The sequence below is a fragment of the Borostomias antarcticus genome (assembly GCF_949987555.1).
Source record: "Borostomias antarcticus genome assembly, chromosome: 10".
Lineage (NCBI taxonomy): Eukaryota > Metazoa > Chordata > Actinopteri > Stomiiformes > Stomiidae > Borostomias > Borostomias antarcticus.
The window spans coordinates 20726805-20751586 of NC_140243.1; the positions used below are offsets into that span (position 1 = coordinate 20726805).

At 51.3% G+C, this 24782-nt stretch overlaps 1 protein-coding gene across 1 annotated transcript in view; it reads left to right on the plus strand.

The window, feature by feature from the left end:
• Positions 1 to 24782, plus strand: part of ncapd2 (non-SMC condensin I complex, subunit D2) — a 29023-nt gene that overhangs the window by 2141 nt on the left and 2100 nt on the right. The window contains exons 6-28 of the mRNA XM_084445078.1: positions 508 to 653; positions 1416 to 1543; positions 1845 to 1968; positions 2243 to 2390; positions 2624 to 2821; positions 4471 to 4605; positions 5138 to 5225; positions 6311 to 6497; positions 9741 to 9859; positions 10647 to 10868; positions 11362 to 11536; positions 12869 to 12953; positions 13669 to 13805; positions 15288 to 15420; positions 15552 to 15627; positions 16150 to 16380; positions 16846 to 17006; positions 18334 to 18445; positions 19394 to 19517; positions 20579 to 20734; positions 23788 to 23965; positions 24124 to 24218; positions 24439 to 24519. Coding sequence (XP_084301204.1) covers positions 508 to 653; positions 1416 to 1543; positions 1845 to 1968; positions 2243 to 2390; positions 2624 to 2821; positions 4471 to 4605; positions 5138 to 5225; positions 6311 to 6497; positions 9741 to 9859; positions 10647 to 10868; positions 11362 to 11536; positions 12869 to 12953; positions 13669 to 13805; positions 15288 to 15420; positions 15552 to 15627; positions 16150 to 16380; positions 16846 to 17006; positions 18334 to 18445; positions 19394 to 19517; positions 20579 to 20734; positions 23788 to 23965; positions 24124 to 24218; positions 24439 to 24519 — 3239 coding nt within the window. The remainder of the gene's footprint in view (positions 1 to 507; positions 654 to 1415; positions 1544 to 1844; positions 1969 to 2242; positions 2391 to 2623; positions 2822 to 4470; positions 4606 to 5137; positions 5226 to 6310; positions 6498 to 9740; positions 9860 to 10646; positions 10869 to 11361; positions 11537 to 12868; positions 12954 to 13668; positions 13806 to 15287; positions 15421 to 15551; positions 15628 to 16149; positions 16381 to 16845; positions 17007 to 18333; positions 18446 to 19393; positions 19518 to 20578; positions 20735 to 23787; positions 23966 to 24123; positions 24219 to 24438; positions 24520 to 24782) is intronic.

The following is a 24782-nucleotide window of genomic DNA, read 5'->3' on the forward strand; positions in this document are numbered from 1 at the left end:
CAGTCAGGCCAAGAGATGGTGCTCTCCGGCCTCCTGGTCGGTGGATAATCTTGGCAGGGTGGTGGAGGTTTGCTGCTCTGCTGTAAGGGTCCACCTACAGTTAACTAGCAGTCTTCCTCTCTCTGCCTCTCCCGAAGACATGGGTACAGGCAGGAGGGAGACGGCGGACAGTGTGTGTGTGTGTGTGTGTGTGTGTGTGAGTGTGTATATCAGCTGGCATGGAGGCACAGCTCTTTGTTGAGGGCCTTGAGGGCTATGAGTATTTTCTTTGGTAATCTGAGGGCATTCAAAAACATCCCACCTACTAGTCCTGACCTGTAGTCTGTCACCCAAAGATGGTCCTCACTGAACAAATCAGCCAGTCAGTTATCAGTGAATTGAAATACCGCAGCAATGAATTGAAATGCAGTGTCCAGACTCGAACAACCCTCACTGTTAATGACCGGTCCGAACCGAGCAGACCCCCCCCTGGGTGTCGGTCAGTGCTAATCCCCGCTGGTCCCTCAGGGGGGTAAGAAGGGCAAGACCCCCGGAGACGGGCCGCTGCAGTGGGACTCGGAGAGAGAGGCGGTCCTCCAGGCGCTGACCCAGCTGCTCCAGCTGGACATCCGCTCGCTGTGGAGCCTGTCCCTGGTGGAGGAGGAGTTTATCAGGTAGGGACACGCCCAACCGGGGTCACAAGGTCAGACTGGGCCTGGGGGGCTTCCAGAGAAGTCAGCACAATCTTAGCTGGTTGTTATTGATGTTTCTTTAATGTTTTGTTATGTATTTATTTTGTGTTGTTGTTGTGTGTTGTATGTCATAATGTTTCTTGTCAAGATGTTATATGTTTACTTATTGGTCACAATGGAAACAAGCCTCTGGCTTTTTTGTGATATCCTTTTGGCCTTTTAAGCTACTGTTGTATTTTTAAACTGTTAATAATGATTCAATCAATCGAGAAACGCTCCACTAGGAGGAATCTGTTCTGACCCCGGGGGGGCTGTTAGGAGGAAGTCTCTCTGACCCTGGGGGGGCTGTTAGGAGGAAGTCTCTCTGACCCTGGGGGGGCTGTTAGGAGGAAGTCTCTCTGACCCTGGGGGGGCTGTTAGGAGGAAGTCTCTCTGACCCTGGGGGGGCTGTTAGGAGGAAGTCTCTCTGACCCTGGGGGGGCTGTTAGGAGGAAGTCTCTCTGACCCTGGGGGGGCTGTTAGGAGGAAGTCTCTCTGACCCCGGGGGGGCTGTTAGGAGGAAGTCTCTCTGACCCTGGGGGGGCTGTTAGGAGGAAGTCTCTCTGACCCTGGGGGGGCTGTTCACTAGGAGGAAGTCTCTCTGACCCTGGGGGGGGCTGTTCACTAGGAGGAAGTCTCTCTGACCCTGGGGGGGCTGTTAGGAGGAAGTCTCGCTGACCCTGGGGGGGCTGTGTTTGTCCTCAGCCTGGTGACGTGCTGCTGCTACAAGCTCCTGGAGAACCCCACCATCAGCCATGTGAAGAGCAAGCCCAGCCGCGACGCCATCATCCACCTGCTGGGGGTGTTCATCAAGAAGTACAACCACCTCCTGGGTCAGTGTCACACTTTCTCTCTCTTTCCCCGTCTCTCTTTCCCTGTCTCTCTTTCCCTGTCTCTCTCTTTCCTCCCCTCTCCTGCACTCTCTCTCTTTCCCTGTCTCTCTCTTTCCTCCCCTCTCTCTCTCTCCCTTTCCCTGTCTCTCGTCCCCCCCCCCCCCCCCTCTCTCTCTCTCTCACCATTTCATACTATAGTGCTGGGCGGTGGACATATAGTTTCTGGTAAAGGCATCATTATGATGTAGTAGCTATTAATCAGTCTGTGCTCACGCCCGCCCTGTCTCCTCCCCACCACCAGGGGCCAGTGTGAAGGTGATTCAGCTCCTGCAGCACTTTGAGCAGCTGGCGTCGGTCTGCGCCCAGGCCGTGTGCGTGTGGAGCACGGAGTACGGGGTCAAGGCCATAGTCGGAGAGGTCATCAGGTTCGTCAGGTCCTCCTCACCAGGCTTCCTTGTCATGTATCCCGTAATTTTGCGCGGGCCTGCCTCTTAACCTTTTTAACCCTGAGTACAGTGCGAACATTCCCAATATTAATTGGTTTTTCCCTATATTACTAGTAAGCACAGTTTCTCAGCTTTCAGGAAGTGTTGGAATATTGACATTTTTAATATATATATAATATATATATATTTATATTTTTAACCTTTGCCGGGGACGCGGTCATATTCAAAGGGTTAACTGTCTGTCGACCCTCAGGGAGATCGGCCACAAGTCGAGTGAGGAGCTGGCGAGGGAGGGGTCAGGGGTCAAAGCCTTCTCCACCTTCCTCTCGGAGCTGAGCACCCTGGTGCCCGAAACCATGATCCCCAACATCAGTGTGTTACTCACACACCTGGAGGGAGAGGTACCAGTCATGCGCATGCACACAGACACACACACACACAAGTGACCCCCAGCACCAGTTTGTTACTCACACATAATCTATAGATATAAAATAAAGATACAATTCACACCAATAATCAACTGAAATGCTGATGGACAAAATTGATGCGTCCCTGACCCCTGTCCCCCATCCTCTGTCCCCCATCCCCTGTCCTCCCTGTCCCCCGAACCCCTGTCCCCTGACCCTGTCCCCAGAGCCCCAGCATGCGTGTGGCGGTGTGTGAGACGCTGGGGGAGGTCCTGGTCCGTGTCCTCAGCGGGGACGGGCTGGATGAGCAGCGCCGAGCCGACCGGAACCGCTTCCTGGACACGCTGCAGGAGCACCTGCACGACACGCACTCCCACGCCCGCACACGCACGCTGCAGGTCTACACACGCATCGTCAACAGCAAGGTGTGTGTGTGTGTGTGTGTGTGTGTGTGTGTGTGTGTGTGTGTGTGTGTGTGTGTGTGTGGAGTAAAATCCTTAAATATTATTGTAAATAACATCTACCAAAATTAAACCAGGTATTAAAACACTTTTTTAAGTTGGTCTAAGTTTTGAGGAGCTATATTGAACCATTACATTTCATTATGGTATAAAATGAGGTGACACTCAGGAAATATCCCCTTGTCATCCACCACCACGAAGAACACACAAGAACTGACAGTTCATAAGAGACAGATGGTTGTAGACCTTCATAAATCTGCTTATGTCTACAAAAAATTCGACAAGCGATTGAATATACGGTCACTGTCAAAAAAAATAAATCAAAAGATATGGAACGGTTGAGAAGCTCCTGGGTAGAGAGAGGACCCAGCTGCACGTTACCCCAGGACGCTGCGGACGACGGGGAGAGAAGCAACTAAAGAAGCCCTGAGAGAATGTCAGGCCTTGGGGCGGCTGTAGCTCAGTTGGTAGAGTGGGTCGTTCAATGATCGAAGGGTCAGTGGTTCGAATCCCAGCTCCGACTGTCCACATGTCGAAGTGTCCTTGAGCAAGACGCCTAACCCCAAATTGCTCCCAATGAGCAGGTTAGCACCTTGCATGGCAGCTACCGCCATTGGTGTGTGTGTGAATGGGTGAATGAGAGGCCATTGTAAAGCGCTTTGAGTGCCACTAAGGTGGAAAAGCGCTATATGTATGTATATATATATATAGTGTAGTCCATTTACCATTTGGTGGCGTCCTGGGGTCACCAGGTTTCAAAAAGCACCACACACACCAAAGACACAGAACAAGTGGTTGGAGTTGCCGAGCGTCATTTAAATAATGACTGGAAGAAGATGCTCTGGTCAGATGAGAGCTAAATTGATTGTTTTGGTCAGATTAGCATCGGCATGTTGGCATCGTGACAGAGATGCACACAAGGAGAGGCCCCTCATACCCCTGGTGAGGTGTGGTGGGGGGTCAGGGATGTTTTGGGGCTGTTTTAATCCAGAGGTCCAGGGGCGTTGGTTAGGATTGATGGAATGAATCCCACCAAGTATCAGGAAATGTTGGCTGACTATCTGGTTCCCTCCGCCAGTCACATGACGGTCTGGTTCCCTCCGCCAGTCACATGACGGTATGGTTCCCTCCGCCAGTCACATGACGAGCAGAGAGAGGCTCAGGAAGAGATTCTTCCCACAAGCCACTTGGCTCCTGAAAGACTCATCTACCCCCGTTATTTATTTATTTATATACATATATAGCACTGCCAATACTTAACGAAACCTTGATTTTGTTGAAATTAATTTGGTATTAAATAATAATCATTTTGGTTGGGTCCATTAAAACATTAATAAAGTACACTATTTCACACGTTGCTATATTTAGTTTCTCTATAATTATATTATTTATTTTGTATGCATTGTTTGGGCATTGCCCGTCAGGAGTGTCAGTATATAGCCACTCTATGTAATAAATATATATCTATGTAATATATATATATGTATGTATGTGTATATATGTATATTGTGTGTGTGTCAGTTAACAGAATCCTCTGTGACGGTATAACGTGTGCCTGTGTGTGTGTGCCTGTGTGCGTGCGTGTGTGTGTGTGTGTGTGTGTGTCCTGGCAGGCTCTGCCCCTGTGCAGATATAGTGAGGTCATGGGTCTGGCGGTGGGGAGACTGATGGACAAATCCATCAACGTGGTCAAGAGCGCCATTCAGCTACTGGCCGCCTTCATCGCTCACAACCCCTACAGCTGCAAGGTACCGTACACACACACACACGCACAACCCCTACAGCTGCAAGGTACCGTACACACACACACACACACAACCCCTACAGCTGCAAGGTACAGTAGACACACACACACTCCTCGAAATTCATTAGCTTCAGCTGTCCTGTTGAGTCTTGTGACAGTAGAGTGTCTCCTGAGCGCTGTGTTCAGTGATTGTGTCGTGTTCAGTGATTGTGTCGTGTTCAGTGATTGTGTCGTGTTCAGTGATTGTGTCGTGTTCAGTGATTGTGTCGTGTTCAGTGATTGTGTCGTGTTCAGTGATTGTGTCGTGTTCAGTGATTGTGTCGTGTTCAGTGATTGTGTCGTGTTCAGTGATTGTGTGTAGTGTTCAGTGATTGTGTGTAGTGTTCAGTGATTGTGTGTGGTGTGTGGTGTTCAGTGATTGTGTGTGGTGTTCAGTGATTGTGTGTGGTGTTCAGTGATTGTGTGTGGTGTTCAGTGATTTTTGTGTGGTGTTCAGTGGTTGTGTGTAATGTTCAGTGATTGTCTCTTGTGTTCAGCTGAGCAGCGCTGACCTGAAGAAGCCCCTGGAGAAGGAGACGACCAAGCTGCGAGAGATGAAGGAGAAAGCGCAGGAGCAGACGCCCGGTAAACACAGGGTCACGACCCCGTCCTCTCCTCTCCTCCTCAGGGTCACGACCTGGTCCTCTCCTCTCAGGGTCACGACCCCACCCTCCTCTCAGGGTCGACCCCCCCCCCCCCTCCTCTTCTCCTCTCAGGGTCACGACCGACCCCCCTCCTCTCACGGTCACGACCCCACCCTCCTCTCCTCTCCTCTGAGGGTCGCGACCGCCCCCCCCCCCCTCCCCTCCTCTCAGGGTCACGACCCCACCCTCCTCTCCTCTCAGGGTCTAGCCCACCCCCCTCCTCTCCTCTCTCTCCACCATCATACGCTTCGTTAGAACATTATTTCAGACTCACTCCAGAGTTTGTGTGTTCATCCGCTGGCCCAGTGATGAGACCAAGGCGAATGTGAGCCAACCGAATGAGAGCGCTGGGTTCTCCCCCGCCCTGATTGGCTGGTAATCTTGGCAGCGCAGCGGAGTTTTGCTGTCCTGCTGTAAGGCCCCGCCCACAGTGACTTGGCTCCACCCACCGTATTTCTACCTGAAAAGACACGCAGGGGAAAGTGCTGGGAGGATGCCTGACAGAGTGTGTGTGTGTGTGTGTTTGAGGCAGGGAGTCACCCAGCTCTGCTCAGTAGTTCAGTCGGCCATGAGCTGCTTCTCTGGTAATCTGAGGGCCGTGATGACACATCTCTCCCCACTCTTTGGCTCGAGCAAGAACCGCTCCCCAAACCTCAGAGATGACTCGCAACCAGAACGTTTTAAATAATTACCCTTAACGTGAATCCAACGAATCAATACACATCTTTCTCCGGCCCATCAAAATTCTTCTACCTAAAAGCCTTGTGAAAAGTGGATTTTTCACCCAGCAGCGGTTGTTAACTGTGATGGTGCCGCCCTACTAAACTCCCTCGTCACGCCAGGAGAGAGTGAGACTCCAGCAGCTCTCATCACAAGCCGCTGTGTTTCTGGTCCTTACCTGATCACCACTGAACCGCTGCCATTCTCCTCCTCCCTGTCCTCCTCCTCCCTGTCCTCCCCCCTCCCTGTCCCTGTCCTTCCCCCTCCCTGTCCTCTCCTCCCTGTCTCCCTGTCCTCCCCTCTCAGTGACCGTGATCAGGGCCTCCGAGCTGTGGGCCGCCATGGAGCCAGAGCTGCTCCTCACCGTCCGGGCCGAGCTGGAGCCCGCCAGCGAGGGAGAGAGGGAGCAGGAGGAGGAGGAGGAGGAGGAGGGAGAGGACGACAGGGCCACAGGAGTGCAGATCGCCCAGTTCCTTCGTGTCAACAAATACAGGTGAGGTGAACCAACAGAACACACGGAAGGATGAATAACAACAATAATAACTAGAAAGTACATTTCCTGGAGAAAATGTGAGGTGGGGTAGCTGCTGCAGCTGTATGTAACAGCTACTGTTAGAACTACAATGGACCAGGCAATCTCCATGCACCCACCTGCGAAGACCGTGCGTCTCTAGCCCACTCAGGGGCTGAGTTGTGGGGTCTGTGGCGTGGACAGTGGCATGGTTGTGAGACTCCGCCCCCTCAGGTCAGAGCTGGTCCAGGACAGTGTACCCCTCTCCGGGCCACCTACCCGCCCGCACCGGTGAAGACCATGTGTCTCTAGCCCACTCAGGGGCTGGGTTGTGGGGCCGTGGCGTGGATAGTGGCGTGGGGGTTAGACTCCGCCCCCTCAGGTCAGAGCCAGTCAGGGACAGTTTACCCCTCTCCGGGCCACCTACCTGACTCAACCGGTAAAGACCGTGTGTTTCTAGCCCACTCAGGGGCTGAGTTGTGGGGCCCGTGGCGTGGATAGTGGTGTGCTGGTTAGGCCCCGCCCCCTTGGGTCAGAGCTAGTCGGGGACAGTACAGTGACCTCTGGGCAATTTCCATGCATCCACCAATGAAGACTGTGTCTCTAGCCCACTCAGGGGTTGAGTTGAGTTGTGGGGCCCGTGGTGTGGGGGTGAGACTCCGCCCCCTCAGGTCAGAGCCAGTCGGGGACGGTGTACCCCTCTCCGGGCCACCTACCTGACTCCACCATGAAGACCTCCGGGCAGTCTCCTTGCACCCACTGGTGAAGACTGTGTCTCTAGCTCAATCAGGGGCTGAGTTGTGGGGTCTGTGGCGTGGTGGCGAGACTCCGCCCGCTTGGTTCAGAGCCAGGCGTGAACAGTGTAGGCCGCACCGGGCTATCCACCTGTCTTCACCAGTGAAGACCGTGTGTCTCCAGCCCACTCAAGGGCTGAGTTGTGGTGTCCGTAGCATGTTCAATGGCGTGGTGGCGAGACTCCGCCCCCTTCGGTCAGAGCAGGTCGGGGGCAGTGCACTGACATCCGGGCAATCTCCATGCACCCAACAGTGAAGACCGTGTGTCTGTAGCTCACTCAGGGGCTGAGATGTGGGGACAGTGGCGTGGATAGTGGCGTTGTGATGAGACTCCGCCCCCTCGGGTCAGAGCCGGTCTAGGACAGTGTACTGCTCCCCGGACCACCCACATGCACCCAACCATGAAAACTGCGTCTTTAGCCAACTCGGGGTCTGAGATGTGGGGACGGTGGCGTGGATAGTGGCGTGGTGGCGAGACTCCGCCCCCTCAGGTCAGAGGTTGTGAGGGGCAGGTCAGTGATTGCCAGGCCATCCCCATGCACCCCTCATTGGAGACCATGTGTCTATAGCCCACCCCGGGCAGAGCAGTAGCTGTGGAGGTGTTGTATGGAAGTTGAGGTTAGAAGCAGTAGCAGTGAAAAGCAGTAGGTGTTTGTTATAAGTACTGCTAGTACTACACTCAAAAATAGATTAGACCACTCATCATAACTCAGTTTTATAGTTCTGAAAAAAGTGTCATTCTGAATATTTCTTTGAATATTAGAAAGGAAGGAAGGAAGGAAGGATGGATGGATAGAAGGAAGGATGGACAGAAGGAAGGAAGGAAGGATGGACAGAAGGAAGGAAGGAATGATGGATGGAAGGAAAGAAGGATGGAAGGATGGAAGGAAGGGAAGGATGGAAGGATGGAAGGATGGAAGGAAGGATGGAAGGATGGAAGGAAGGAAGGATGGAAGGAAGGAAGGAAGGATGGAAGGAAGGAAAGAAGGAAGGATGGAAGGAAGGAAGGATGGATGGATGGATGGAAAGAAAGAAAGAAAGAAAGATAGATGGATGGATGGATGGATGGAAGGATGAATGAATGAATATGAATGCTACCAGAGTAGTCAGAAAAGGGTGCCTGTACAGAGAGCCTGCACGTGTCCCCAAATTCAAATCCCAACTGACACTGTGAGCATCCTCTCATTCACTTCAATGGAAAGGCATGTTGGCTTCAGACAGCTCTCTCAAAAAGTATAAAGGTGCCAGCCTAGATATTGACACCGTAGGAATCCTGAGAAAATGCAGAACATTTTAGGCTATGATATGTCTGTGTAGCTTAAAAACTGTAGGCATGGCGACGAGTTAGAAAAAGGGTAAAAATGCAAAATTAGCAGCTCAAAAGGTAGAGTGTGGGCCCATACGTGTCAATGGAGAGCGCAGTTGCCGAACAAATCGTCATACAGCGAAAACTATAAGTCACACGGCTTAGATACTTGCATTGTACGAATCAGCACAGTTATGGGAACGTTTCGATATATAATATGTGTATGAGCTGTTAAAACTAGGCATAGCGACAAGTTAGAAAAATAGTAAAAATGCAAAATTAGCAGCTCAAAAGCTAGAGTGCGTTGCCATACGTTTCAATGAGGAGCGCAGTTGCCGAACAAATCGTCATACAGCGAAAACTGTCACACTGCTTAGATACTTACATTGTGCAAATCAGCACAGTTGTGTGAACATTTTGATGTATGTGTTGAGCTTTCAAAACTGTAGGAGTGCCAGCAGTTTACAAAATGTGTGAATATTTTCAAAGCAACTGCTGCCACCACTCTAAAAACATAAAGTTTCTGAACATTTCAAAAGCAGTTTCAAGCAGTTTCAATGGGACAAAAATTAGTTTTAAAAGTAAAATTTCAAAAAAACTATATCTAAAATAGCAAAAATCTGAATGGATCCGTTCAAGAGCTGAACGTCATGAACATTTTAAAGTTTGAATGAAGTTTCTAGCACAAAGTATGAAGAACTAGTTAAGGTTCAAAAAAGTGGGGAGAATAATAATAAAGAGAGAAATAGTGGGAATATCACAAGTTGGACTAGCTTCTGCAAGCTAGCCCACCTAATAATAAAAACGTTATTTGTATAGAAGCTCTCATACAAATAAATGCAGCTCAGTGGTTTACAACAGTGAATTAACATGCAGAGTGCTTCACATAAAAATAGACGTAAAATGAAATCAACAATAAGCAGGAAAATGGAAGATGGAAGATAAAACACAATAAAAAAAGAACATGAAGATAAGAAATAAAACACAACAGTTAAGCCCCAATCTTCTAGACAGGTGGGCAGCTATGTGGAAATCAAGGTTGTATTGAGAGATTAGTTTGTTTTTGTAGTTATTGTCGACGTCGTTGTATTCAGGTGTGTGTGTGTGTGTGTGTTTGTTTTTCAGGAACGCGGTGCGTCTGTGTGTGAGAGCCCACAACCGGTTTCCTGAATCTGAGATGTTCTCTTCTCTGACCACTCTCACCCCGGAGACTCTAATGGCCACTCTGGCTCTGCTCTTCAAAGGTACACACACACTCACTCACACACACACACCGCTCCTCAAATCTATTCACTGTACCTGTCACATGCTCTGTCATTACTTACAGTAAAAGCTTCCTGCTCAGGCTAGAGTGACACTTGCGTCAGCCAATCAAATCCCTATTAAACCGATTAGGGTAAATTGATCAAGGTCCATCTCACAGAGCCTAACCATGTGAGTGGGTGGGTGGATGATGTGTTTGGGTGAGTGGGTGGATGATGTTGTTTGGGGGAGCAGCATCGTCCTCACGTGTCCAGCTATGAGCTGCTCCTGCTGCTCTGGGTTCGGGGTGACTCGCCCTAAGAGCACCTGAGCCTGGCCAGTAAGAACCAGGGAGGAAGTAGAGCACTGACCGTCCAGTAAAAAGAGCCTGGTTCAACCCATTCCAGAGCGCTAGAGGTCTGTATGAACACTATAGATGATCAACAGTCTGTATGAACACTATAGAAGATGATCAACAGTCTGTATGAACACTATAGAAGATGATCAACAGTCTGTATGAACACTATAGGAGATGATCAACAGTCTGTATGAACACTATAGAAGATGATCAACAGTCTGTATGAACACTATAGAAGATGATCAACAGTCTGTATGAACACTGTAGGAGATGGATTTACGGCCAAAGAGGGCGTCGCCGTTTCTGATTGGATGTACGGTTGGGCTAGAGCTTGAAGATGGTTGCATAAAAAAACCAAGCAGATCACCTTTCTTCATCACAATTTTGTCCCCCCCCCCCCCCACACACACACCACACACACACAACTCAAGGCCCAGACCTGGACACCTCTGAGCTGACCCAGAGTGAGCAGCTGCCCCCCACACCCCAGAAGGAGGGGGAGAAGGACGGGGAGAAGGAGGGAGGGGAGGAGGGCGAGCTGAAGAAGCAGGAGATGCTGGTTCAATACCTGAGGGACACAGAGAGCTTCGCCCTGCAGGTGGAGAGGGCCATCGCCGTCATCAACACCATGCTGTACCTGAAGACCACGTCAGGTATGGGACAGATGCATTCAAATGAGTGTGTTCTCTGCTCAAGACATTGTCATGAGAAATCTTCCTTTGGTTCAATAGAACAGCTGTTTGCCCTGAACCCCTCTCCATGCCTTAAATACAATTAATGTTTATAATGGTGTGTTTGATGATGATCACGGCTGGATTTCCTTTCTCTAAGAGTCCGGCTTTGCAAACTCGTGAACTATTTGGAATAAAAGTAACCGGCTTGGACTTGCAAAGATGAACCTCGGCGTTCTCGACTTGTCTTTTCTGAATTATTCGAATAACTCCACAACGGGTGCAGAGAACAAACCACTGCTCCCTAGAGACAGCTGACCCATGAAAACCACTGCTCCCTAGAGACAGCTGACCCATGAAAACCACTGCTCCCTAGAGACGGCTGACCCATGAAAACCACTGCTCCCTAGAGACGGCTGACCCATGAAAACAGCAGTTTTTCTTTGACCAATCAGTCGTTTTTCTTGTGTGCCAGTGGTCCAGGAGGCGGTGCAGTTCTGTGTGACGGTGTGTGAGTTCGGCGTGGCCGACTCTCTGACCGGCGTGAGGAAGATGCTGCCGCTGGTCTGGTCCACCGACGCCGCCATCAAAGACGCCGTGGTCCAGGCGTACAGACGCCTCTACCTCAACCCCCAGGGTGACACCACCAGGTCAGCACACACACACACACACGTCTCTACCACCAGGTCAGCACACACACACACACACCTCAACCCCCAGGGAGACACCACCAGGTCAGCACACACACACACACACACACACACACACACACACACACGTCTCTACCCCCAGGGAGACACCACCAGGTCAGCACACACACACACGTCTCTACCTCAACCCCCAGGGAGACACCACCAGGTCAGCACACACACACATACACACACACACACACCTCAACTCCCAGGGAGACACCACCAGGTCAGCACACACACACACACACACACTAGAGATGCGAATATTGCAGATATATCTGCAACATCCACGGGTGGGTGGGCCAATAAAAATCAACATTGTGATTAATTTCGGGTGGATTGCGGGTGGATTTGTCAGTTATATTTGTATTTAATAACTACTATTATATATATATTATAACAACTGCGAGAAAGCGTTAGACCTGCCAGCAGCTCACTCAAATACCCTCGACCACTTTCTCAACCGAGATCCTGCGAAAGCGAGCCTATAATCTTTAAATTGTTTGTCAAGAAAATGCGCCTATATGAAAAGCGAATGAGCACGAACGGCTGGACATAATTTAAATGTAAATACAATAACTTCCTGTTTGGCGGGTTGGGGGCGGGTCTCTACATTTTAGAAGATAATGATGTTGGGTGGGTGGTGGGTGGATGATTGATGAGTGCACGCGGATTCGGGTGCTCACAATCCATCCACACATCTCTAACACACACACACACAGATCCCCATGGAAACCCCGAGATAACACAGAAGACTCAAGTCTTTGCCCTAGCCTGTGTATAAGATGCTTCTAACATTTAATCCAACCCTCTTCCTGCATCGGAGGCTAAGACTCGCTTGAAGTAAATCCAAGTTTCAGTCAGCGACACTTCAATTGTGTCAAAATAATTTAAAGTCGGCCCTCTCTGCACAGAAACTGTGAAGCTGCTATCTGTCCTGCCACTCCAGTGCCACCTGGTGACAAAAGGGGTCCAATCTCCCCTCTAGGAACAATCTAATCTTGCTTTGCCAGCGCCTTTTCCTCCAGCACTAGGGGGATTGGAAACCTCTTACACAACAGAGCCTAGAGGCAGTTTCACCCACTCTACTGAAAAAAGGTTTGCAGATACAGACTTTCTCTCTCTCTCTCCATCTCTCTCTTTCTCCATCTCTCCTCATCTCTCTGTCTCTGTCTCTCCTCTCCTCTCTCTCTCTCTCTCTCTCTCTTTCTCTCTCCGTCTCTCCTCTCTTCTCTCTCTCTCCATCTCTCTCTCTCCATCTCTCTCCGTCTCTCCTCTCCTCTCTCCCAGGGCCAAGGCCCAGACTCTGGTGGACAGTCTGTCTGAGCTCATGGTGGACGCGTCTCTGGGGACCATCCAGTGTCTGGAGGAGATAGTGAGTGTCCTGTCCTCTTCCCCTGGTCAAATCCGTCTGCTCAGACACTTGCTACAATCATCATTAACATCTGCTTAATTATAAGATTTAATGATAGGATTGAATCCCTGCAACATTCTTCAGATAAGCTTCCCTACGTACCACTTATTAGTATTTTGAAGGTGGTTGGTAGCTGTAGAATGGCGTCTGTAGCCAGCAGGACTAACCCGTGTTGGGGTTCTCTAGGTGCAGGACTAACCCGTGTTGGGGTTCTCTAGGCGCAGGACTAACCCGTGTTGTGGTTCTCTAGGTGCAGGACTAACTCGTGTTGGGGTTCTCTATGTGCAGGACTAACCCGTGGGGGGGGGGTTCTCTAGGTGCAGGACTAACCCGTGTTGGGGTTCTCTAGGAGCAGGACTAACCCGTGTTGTGGTTCTCTAGGTGCAGGACTAACTCGTGTTGGGGTTCTCTAGGTGCAGGACTAACCAGTGGGGGGGGGGTTCTCTAGGTGCAGGACTAACCCGTGTTGGGGTTCTCTAGGAGCAGGACTAACCCGTGTTGGGGTTCTCTAGGTGCAGGACTAACCCGTGTTGGGGTTCTCTAGGCGCAGGACTAACCCATGGTGGGGGTTCTCTAGGTGCAGGACTAACCCGTGGTAGGGGTTCTCCAGGTGCAGGACTAACTCATTGTGGTGGTTCTCCAGGTGCAGGACTAACTCATGGTTGGGGTTCTCTAGGTGCAGGAGTTCTTCGGCGGCGGCAGCATTCTCCAGTCCACCGTGGTGCAGGTTCTGTGGGAGCGGTTCACGGGGAAGAGAGAGACCTCTGGACTCTACAGACGGGCCTGCGTCCTGCTGCTTGGCATGGCCGCTCGGTAGGAACCACACACGCACACTAACACACCCCATTTATACCTGCCATTAAAATCTGTCTTGTATGTAGATATGATTTAACCTACATGACATTTACACCCAGTATTAATGCGTCTCTACTGTTCATGCGCTGGCCCAGTGATGACACCAAGGCGAATGTGAGCCAACCGAATGAGAGTGCTGGGTTCTCCCCCGCCCTGATTGGCTGGTAATCTTGGCAGCGCAGCGGAGTTTTGCTGTCCTGCTGTAAGGCCCCGCCCACAGTGACTTGGCTCCACCCACCGTATTTCTACCTGAAAAGACGTGCAGGGGAAAGTGCTGGGAGGATGCCTGACAGAGTGTGTGTGTGTGTGTGTGTGTGTGTGTGCGTGCGTGCGTGTGTGCGTGCGTTGGAGGCAGGGGGTCACCCAGCTCTCTTCAGTATCTCAGTTGGTCATGAGCTTGTTCTCTTGGTCTGAGGGCTTCTGATTCTCTCTCAACTCTCCAGGCTGCATCAGTGTTCTGACATGATTGCCGCCAGTTCCATCTGGGCCTCCGGCCATTAAAGTTCGTATCGGCGGAGTCTACTTAGTCGGGCTTTGTCTCACCAGTCTGGGTCTTTCTCTCTCACACCGAAGCGCTCTCTGCTCTCAGAACAGAACCGGGCCTGATTGCTCTCAGAACAGAACCGGGCCTGATTGCTCTCAGAACAGAACCAGGCCTGATTGCTCTCAGAACAGAACCAGGCCTGATTGCTCTCAGAACAGAACCAGGCCTGATTGCTCTCAGAACAGAACCGAGGCTGATTGCTCTGCATTGTTGAGTCGGGACCCTGGAGTCACGACCAGATAACTCTGGGCTCCTCGCCAGCGCTGCTCGAATAATGTGTCTTTAAAACGTTCAAAAGAGCACTTGCTGCAGGCACTTGCTCTTTCTCTCCTCCTCTTTCTCCCCCCCTCTCTCTTTCTCCCTCTCTCTCTCTTTCCCTCTCTCTCTCTCTCTCTCACTCACTCCCACCTCTCTCTCTCTCTTTCCCTCTCTCTCTCACTCACTCACTCCCTCCCTCCCACCTCGATCTCTCTCGCTCTCTTTCCCTGTCTGTCTCCCTCTCTCTCTCTCGCTCCCCCCCCCCCCTCTCTCTCCCTCTCTCTCTCTCTCTGCAGTCCCTCCATCCACCCACTCTGTTCTGTCTTCTTCCCAGCATTCATAACCCGTTTTAATCCTCTCCTAACTCGTCCTCCTACTCACACATTACCCAGACTGCTCTGGGCCCGGGGAGGGCAGAACAGCGCCAGTAGAACCCGGGGTGAAAGGGCGCGGTCTCCGCCTGCTGTCTCTCCTGTGTTCGCTCTACGGGCACAAAGAGAAAATGCAAATGCTGCTCGCTATAAGTGTTTCCACCGAAACGTACTGTGAGACTGGAATCTAGTTTCCTGTATGTGTGTGTTTTTTAGAGTGTAATGTGTGTCTGTGTGGTGTGTGTGGTGTGTGTGTTGGGTCAACAGGGCAGAGAGGGAGGTGGTGCTTAGTAATCTGGACACGCTCTGCTCCGTGGCGCTGGGGGAGAAGGTGACGGAGGACTTCCTGCTGGCCAGAGACACTGTCATCACCATCTCCAGCATCACAGACCACGTCCGGGTAAGAACACACTCACACACACTCCCGTATGTGGTTCAACATTAGAAAACTCGTCCGTTGTGGTATATGGTGTAACCTCACTGGTGTGGGTGGCGGCCAGGTTAACCGTGTCCCTCTGTTGCTCCTCCCAGCAGTCGAAAGGTGCCCCCTTCAGACTGCCCCAGGACCACCAGCTCTTCACCCTCCTCGCCAAGGCCATCGCCGAAGGTACACGCCTCCGTTTCCCACAGTGACCTGTTGCTACTAAAGGCCAATTTATACTTCCGTCGTACGACACTTTTGAAAGTGTCGACAGACAAATTACGTCGCTGTCGACACTTTTGTGTGGGACAGGGGTGTCTTACACCAAACTTTCTAATGTCGCAGAAGCTGTCACTTTCGTCGCACAGCTGTGATTGGATAGATAGATAGAAGGCACAGCTGTCATTGGATAGATGGATAGAAGGCACAGCTGTGATTGGATAGCTAGATAGAAGGCACGTTCGTTACAATGGATCACCACGCGTCTGCAAGTTACCATGGAGACGATCAGACGCTTTGCTAAAGTATAAATGCTAAATGTCGGTCGACATTTTTTTTCTGTCGACAGACATTTGTCGTCCGACACGTGTCGACTGAGTATGAATTAAGCTCTACACTACAAATCATTCTACTTATTGCACGCCTGTGCTGGCGTTTTGACTCCGCCTCTCGCTCACCTGACGCGCCCTCCATGCCCCGCCCCCCCAGGTGTGGTGATGGCGGACCCTCATTGGCAGAGCTTCATGGAGCAGGCGGTGCGTCTGCTCTACTTCCTGGCCGAGGCGCCGGACCAGCTGTGCTCCCGCCTCCTCCAGCGCTGCTCGCGCCTCCTATTGGACCAGATCGCAGAGGAGGAGCCCGGGGAGACCAACCAGGACGCCAGCCAGCTGCAGGGCGGGTCTCCGGAGAGAGGGAGCCAGGAGGAGCAGGGGGAACAAGGTGGGCCGCATCACTCCGTAGAGCAAACAAGTCATTTAAACCAGCTACTTTGTCACTTTTATCTGTGTGTGTGTGTAGGTGTGTGTGCGTGTGTAGCTGTCCGTCTTTGATGAAAGGGGTTCAGACTCCTTCTTCCTCACCTTCGTTTTCCTCTACAGCTGATTCTTGCTGTGAACATACGTCTCTCTGTATTGTCTTATGTTTCTTTTATTGCTCTAACTTTGTTTCTGCTGCCTTCTTGGCCAGATCGCTCTTGAAAATGATCTTGATTTAAATCTCAATGATGCCTATCTGGATTAATAAAGGATTTGGTTGATTGAGATGATTGGTTGACTGACTGACTGATTAGTCATGCCTGTGTCCCCTGCAGAGAGCGTGGTGTCTCTCTGGATAAATAAATGATTTGATTGGTTCATTTGATTGATTGACTGACTGATTGATTAGTCATGCCTCTGTCCCCTGCAGTGAGCGTGGTGTCCCTGGCCCAGCTGCTGTCCCTGAGCGGCAGCGTGGCGTTCTGGCAGGTGTCCCACCTGGAGCGCAGCGTGAGCGCCGAGCTGCGCAGGAGGAGGGGGGAGATGGAGGAGCGCGAGGAGAGGGGGAAGGGCCGCGGCGGCAAGGCCAAGGTGGGTCCGGACCTGGACCACGCACATCACACTCACAACTCTCTCTTCATTTCAAACCTTTATTTACACTCGTAAAGCACTGAGGTTTCCCTCATTTACAGTGTTGACGAGTTCACACAGATGCACAAATAACAACAGAACAAATACAATATACAATAATAATAATTCAAAACAATTACAGGTCGATTACAATTACAAGTACCAATGCCAAGAGCCACGGATTTAAACTCTGTGACTGAAGGAAGTTACTCTTATGTTTAGGGGAAACTTGTTGTGGAATATTGTCTCCACTCACAAGGAACACGCTCGGGTCAAACCTCCGCCATGGCAGTGTAGGACTGGGAATCCTTTCGCTCTGAACTCTGAACGCTAAATGAGTTCTCTGAGGCAGAAGCTCTATTGACGTGTCCTGGAGAGATGATTATTATCCACCAATCAGAGATGATTATTATTCAGCCAATCAGAAGGGGAGTCGCCACAGTGGGAGGGTGTTGATGAGCCTTATTTTGGTCACAAAAGAAAATGATTGACAGCTACTGATGGGGCGCGTCAGGGGGCCTGTAAATGACTAATTTCTCCACAATCAGTGTAATTGTATTAATTTCTAAACCGCCTTTCCTGTTGGCAGTGACCTTTATGACTCATACTCAGATCAGCTGGTAGATTCTGAGTGACTGACGTCTTGGTTTGACGCTCTAAACATTCTCTGTCGTTGACTCAAATCAAAAGATCCACAGGACAACTCTGTAAAAATTCAAAAATATTTAGTGAAAGGAAAAATTATTGATACAGTATCCACTCCATATGTCAGATTATATGCATATTCCATCGAAATTACAAAGGGAGAACTAAAAAGAGAGAGGTCTAAAAACTGTGGCTCCCCTCCCCCCTTGCCCAACTCACTAGCCACGCTCCAAATCTCCCAGCATTTCCCCGCGAGGGTATACAAAGGGAACGTAAAGTTGGCAATTACTAGAAAACATCAAAAATAATAACCTATTTCCTGGCTATTACATAAGATATAACATAAGTGAGGCTCTGGTTCATATTGCATTACTGTAAAAATCAATCTAAATACTGTAATTATTCCTTACAATTAATTTAAATCAATTAACCATGTAAATCACTATTGTAATGTGTACCACCATATGATCTTAAATTACTGTCTTCTAGTGAACCAAATATAAACTCTATATCTGCGTTTAGGTCCCTAGTCACTTTGGATAAAAGCATCTGCTAATACTAGACCGCTGCGTTGCCTTTTGTCAATCATTATATCCAAGCTGTTCAATGTTCATGTATTCAATGACCCTGGTTGCTCCTACAGCAAGCAGCCAATGAGAGCGCAGTGGAGGAGGAGCTTGGGCTGATGGGCGCCTCTGCCGAGGACACGGAGGCGGAGCTTATCAGGAAGATCTGTGAGACGGAGCTGCTGGCTGGTGAGATGCGCCCTGCTGTCCCCTTCCACACCCTGCTGTCCCCTTCCTCACCCTGCTGTCCCCTTCCTCACCCTGCTGTCCCCTTCCTCACCCTGCTGTCCCCTTCCACACCCTGCTGTCCCCTTCCACACCCTGCTGTCCCCTTCCACGCCCTGCTGTCCCCTTCCACACCCTGCTGTCCCCTTCCACACCCTGCTGTCCCCTTCCACACCCTGCTGTCCCCTTCCACACCCTGCTGTCCCCTTCGACACCCTGCTGTCCCCTTCGACACCCTGCTGTCCCCTTCGACACCCTGCTGTCCCCTTCCACACCCTGCTGTCCCCTTCCTCACCCTGCTGTCCCCTTCCACACCCTGCTGTCCCCTTCCACACCCTGCTGTCCCCTTCCACACCCTGCTGTCCCCTTCCTCACCCTGCTGTCCCCTTCCACACCCTGCTGTCCCCTTCCACACCCTGCTGTCCCCTTCCTCACCCTGCTGTCCCCTTCCACACCCTGCTGTCCCCTTCCACACCCTGCTGTCCCCTTCCACACCCTGCTGTCCCCTTCCACACCCTGCTGTCCCCTTCCACACCCTGCTGTCCCCTTCCACACCCTGCTGTCCCCTTCCACACCCTGCTGTCCCCTTCGACACCCTGCTGTCCCCTTCGACACCCTGCTGTCCCCTTCCACACCCTGCTGTCCCCTTCCACACCCTGCTGTCCCCTTCCACACCCTGCTGTCCCCTTCCACGCCCTGCTGTCCCCTTCAAACCGTCACGGTACGGCTGCCTGGTGGACCCTGCTCTTACCGGAGCACTCTTGTTCCCCTGTGTGTGTCTCTGTGTGTGTGTGTGTCTCTGTGTGTGTCTGTGTCTGTGTGTGTGTGTGTCTCTGTGTGTGTGTCTCTGTGTGTGTGTGTCTCTGTGTGTGTGTCTGTGTGCGTGCGTGCGTCTCTGTGTGTGTGTCTCAGAGGACAGCCTGTTGAGTGTGTTCCTGCCCCTGCTGGTGAGGGTGTGTAGCTCCCCCGGCCGCTACTCCCACCCCCAGCTGACCACCGCCGCCTGCCTGGCGCTGTCCCAGTACATGATGATCAGGTGAGGCTCCTCCCCCAGTACATGATGATCAGGTGAGGCTCCTCCCCCAGTACATGATGATCAGGTGAGGCGCGACACGCCCGCCCTGCATGGACACGCCCACTTCCTCAGTCAGGTCATTAATGTTGGGATGAGTGTTCATCTAACTGTGTTTTGGGAGACCTCTGAAATCATGATGTTACAAGTTGAATCAAGAGGTTGATACCTGACGCTGCCTTCATTCACATGACTCAGGTTTCAGCTCCAACATGCTGAACATGCAAATAAAGTCTTGTGATTCAGGCTATAGATACATTTACGATTTACCTGCCAAGTATTTTTGAAAGTGCCGGCCCTTTTCCAAACCTCTGAAACTTGTGTGAATGCCTGTCAAACATCTGTTCAATCATTTTAAATCCTGAGCCTTGAATTGCTGTAGGAATGTGCATATTGGTGCGTGCGGAAGGTGGAAGGTTAGTGATGAAACTGGGAAGCTTGTGTTCATCGTCCAGCAGCTCCCAGTTTTCCATTGGGAATTCCTGACGTGGTTTGCGTGTGATTTCGCAATGGAGACTGGTAATTTCCCATTTCCCAATGGAGACTGGTCATTTCCCAATGGAGACTGGTCATTTCCCAGTGGAGACTGGTCATTTCCCAGTGGAGACTGGTCATTTCCCAGTGGAGACTGGTCATTTCCCAGTGGAGACTGGTCATTTCCCAGTGGAGACTGGTCATTTCCCAGTGGAGACTGGTCATTTCCCAGTGGAGACTGGTCATTTCCCAGTGGGGACTGGTCATTTCCCAGTGGGGACTGGTCATTTCCCAGTGGGGACTGGTCATTTCCCAGTGGGGACCGGTCATTTCCCAGTGGGGACCGGTCATTTCCCAGTGGGGACCGGTCATTTCCCAGTGGGGACTGGTCATTTCCCAGTGGGGACTGGTCATTTCCCAGTGGGGACTGGTCATGTCCCAGTGGGGACTGGTCATTTCCCAGTGGGGACTGGTCATTTCCCAGTGGGGACTGGTCATTTCCCAGTGGAGACCGGTCATGTCCCAGTGTAACCGGAGTGTGGTCCCCTCAGCCCGGCGGTGTGTGAGGAGAACATTCGGCTGCTGTTCACCGTGCTGGAGAGATCCACCCTGCCCGTCGTCAGGGCCAACGCCATCATCGCCCTGGGAGACCTCACCGTCCGCTTCCCCAACATCCTGGAGCCCTGGACCCAGAACCTCTACGCCAGGTACCACGCCTACCCAACCCTGCCCCCACCCCCACACAGGCCTGCCCAACCCCGCCCCCCCCCCAACACACACAGCCTACCCAACCCCCTCTTGTATTTTGTATTTGTATTTATTTATTTGTGAAGGGACAATGCACAGAAATCCATAGTACAATACTATATATGAGCCAGATTTAGCCCAATGGCTAGTTTCCATCTGCTGTCCCTGGCCAGATATTTAAAAGGCAACCTGTAAGAAAAGCATAAAATACAGTACATTTATAATACATTAGAGGTTAAAAAAACAGAATTACTCTAAAAACAATACTGAGACAGCATGCAGGAACTGACGAGACCAAGCATAAACAAAGGACAGGATAAACAAGCAACATTGGACATTCAGTGTACATATGTCTGGTTGTTAAAAAGCCATGATTTTAATTTCTCACTGAAGGAGCGGTAGCTACTAAGTTCTCTGATGTGCTCCGGCACTATAGCCTTATTTCCACTGTCGTGCCGAACCGATACCGTGCTCAAACCGCGCCGCTCCGGACCCGTGGGAACGGTTAGTGTCTGTTTCCACCTCTCGGGCTGTTGCGTTCCACTGAATGTTGTTTGCGGAACTAACATTTCACATTTCTACTAAAGAACGGTTGTGATTCACTCAGTACGGTTAGACAACCGTGCCATGGGAACGGTTCTGTGAACGGTTCTGGGCCCAACCGGTCCCATGTGGAAACGCCGTCGGAACGGTTACCCTGTGTGCTCAGAACGGTTCGGCACGACAGTGGAAATAAGGCATATGTTCCACTCCTGTGATGCCTTAACAGAGAATGCAAATGACTAAAGGCGCATTTTCTGATCGGCACAATACAATCACCTTGAGAAGAACCTCTGGTTGTCCTGAAAATATTAGACCTCTGCGTGATAAAGGTTTGAAGTGGAGGGGGGGCAGTGTTGTGCAATATTTTAAAAACAAGGCACAGATTTGTATGTCTAATTATGTTGTCCCAGCTCAAAAGATTATATTTTTGTAAGATAAGGCAGTGATGATATGTATTTGGCTTCCGGTCCAGGACTTTGAGGAGCAAGAGGAGGAGGAGGAGGAGTGAGAGTAGAGGAGGAGGAGGGGAGAGAGGAGGGAGAGAGGAGAAGGAGAGAGGAGGATGAGAGAGAGAGGAGGAGTGAGAGTGGAGGAGGAGGGGGGAGAGGAGGAGGGGGAGAGGAGAAGCAGAGAGGAGGAGGATGAGAGAGAGGAGGAGGAGGAGAGAGAGTGGGGGAGAGGAGGAGGATGAGAGAGAGGAGGAGGATGAGAGAGAGTGGAGGAGAGAGGAGGATGAGAGAGAGGAGGATGAGAGAGTGGAGGAGGAGAGAGAGTGGAGGAGGAGGAGGGGGGAGAGGAGGAGGGGGAGGGTGGTGGTGCTCTGCTTTGTTGTTCTCTAGCGTGATTGAGAGGAACCAGCTGAGCCTTATCAGCGTGGGTGGATCCTGAGCGCCCCCCTAATCTCATCTCCCTGTCCATGTCCCCGTCTATGTCCCCGTCCTCGTCCATGTCCCCGTCCTCGTCTATGTCCTCGTCTATGTCCCCGTCCTCGTCCCTCCAAACGTCCTGGTCCCTGGCTCACCGAAGCGCACAATGGAAAATTAAATAAATAAATAAAGTTCTTCCCGTCAGCGTTCTAGCACAACGGGAACAACGGAACCCTCCTGGCGGTCCGCCGGAGAACGCCGGCATCTCTGACTCCCGCGCTCTGACCTCAACTGCTGTTGCCATAGCAACCCGCCAGCATATTGTGCTCTTCGGTATTCTGACCCCCCCCCCCCCCCCCCATCCCCCTGTGAACTGTAATAGAGGAACCACAGTCTGCAGTCTCCTTCCTATATCAGGGAACATCCACCATAGAACAGCTAATCACTAGTATGCATGTGTGGTTCCTCAGTAGTAGCGATGGGCTCCTCAGCGATGGAGGAGAGGGTTGTAATTAAACCGTGAGGAGGGAGGATTTCAGGTGAAGCTCCGGGCCCGGGGGGGGGGGCCTGGGGGGGGGGGCGCTTCATTGTAAGGAGCCTAATGATGATTGCCGGTTGTTATTCCAACATGAGAGATGCTACCGTGTGGGCTTACCCACCACCCTCATCTGGAGAAATTCCTTTCCTCCCGTCGCTCCGTCTGTCTCTGAGCGGGTCTGCTCAGCGTTAGCTGGCTTGTTTTGTTTCAGCGGAATTATTCTGATTCAGGCAGTAGTTTCAGGTCCTCCTTTATGTGGGGTTTTGCAGTATTAACTTTAATCCTGCAGTATTTGTTCTTTAGTGATAAGCATTTCAGGGTGTTCTCTGATGTGTTCCCACACACCGCACGCACACACACGCGCACACACACACACACACACACAGTCGTGTTCAGTCCTCTGCTGCAGCCCTGGCCAGCACTGATAAGGGTATTAACATGTTAATTACACTCTAATGGTCTAAATCCCTTTTGTGTGGTTGTGTAGCTGTAGACTGTTGGCTGAGCCAGTCTCCACACAGACGCCCGGAGGTCCAACCCCTCTCTCCCTAGACTCACGACCCACTGCTGGAATAGATGAGCTGGTGGTCGTACACGTTTCTCATCAACGTCTCAAAATGGCTGCCATGCATCGCATTGCACGTATTAGTGTTGTCATGCAAAGGACTGTGGTCCGTGTAGTTGGCCAGTGTCACCGGGTCTATGAATGGAAACGGATGTCCGCACGCCGGACTACAGTTCCAAACACTTTATTTAAGCAATGTTTTAACCCCAACGGTCTTCAGGCAAACTGAGGTACAGTCCAGACATTTGGCCTGAAGACCCTGTGCGGTCAAAGCTTTGCTTCAATAATGTGTTGGGGGCTGTAGTCCAGGGCGGGGATCCTTCTCCTCTTATAGATTCACATGTTATCCTGCCTGTCATGCTTTTAAGGCGCAATCCTCATTAGAGTGAGTGAAAACGCAGAGACTCAATGGGACATCAATGGGACATCATCTCCTGGTTAAATAAAGGATAAATAAAATAAAAAATGGAACTTGACTTGTCTCTCGTGTGTCTGCGCTAGACTGAGCGATGAGAACCCGTCGGTGCGCCAGACCGCCGTGACGGTGCTGACCCAGCTGGTGCTGAAGGACGTGCTCAAGGTCAAAGGTCAGGTCAGCGAGGTGGCCGTGCTGCTCCTCGACCCCGAGCGCCACATCGCCAGCCTTGCCCTCAACTTCTTCAACGAGCTCGCCACAAAGGTACGGTGCGCGCACACACACACACACTCTCTCTCTCTCTCTCTCTCTCTCTCTCTCTCTCTCTCTCTCTCTCTCTCTCTCTCTCTCTCTCTCTCTCACACACACACAGAGATATCAACCTGTGTTCTCATTATCCTCCCATGATGGCCGCTCTCCAGGACAACGCCATCTACAACCTGCTGCCAGACATAATCAGCCGTCTGTCCGACCCAGAGAGGGCCATGAGCGAGGAGGACTTCCACACCATCATGAAGTGAGTCGGCCTCGTGAGCTTCATCCTGGTCATTAGTGTCCTCTTGAGACACTCTGGGAGTTGCTGGACCGGAGGGGGCTCTCAAAAAGGTTCTTCCTCCCTGTGGGTGGCTTGGCAGAGAGGGACAGTATGGTGACATGGGTTTAAAGCGTGTTGAGAGAGGTGTTGAATAATTGATGCCACGGGGGGTTTTTGTGACTCGTCTCTCTCTGTCTCTCAGGCAGCTGTTCTCCTACATCACCAAGGAGAGGCAGACAGAGTCCCTGGTGGAGAAGATGTGTCAGCGCTTCAGGACTGCCAAGTGAGCTCTCTCTCTCTCTCTCTCTCTCTCTCTCTCTCTCTCTGTCTCGTCTCTCTCTCTCTCTCCGTCTCTCTCTCTCTCTCTGTCTCTGTCTGTCATCTTCCCTCCTGTCCTCCCATCACCCGTCTGTAGCTGCTCCTCCAGGTCTCTCTCTCTAGTCTCTCCCCCAGAGGGGGCTCTGTGCTGCTGAGGGCTCAGCTTAGTGTGGTCTCTCTCTCTAGTCTCTCCCCCAGAGAGGGCTCAGTGTGGGGGAGGCTGGGAGG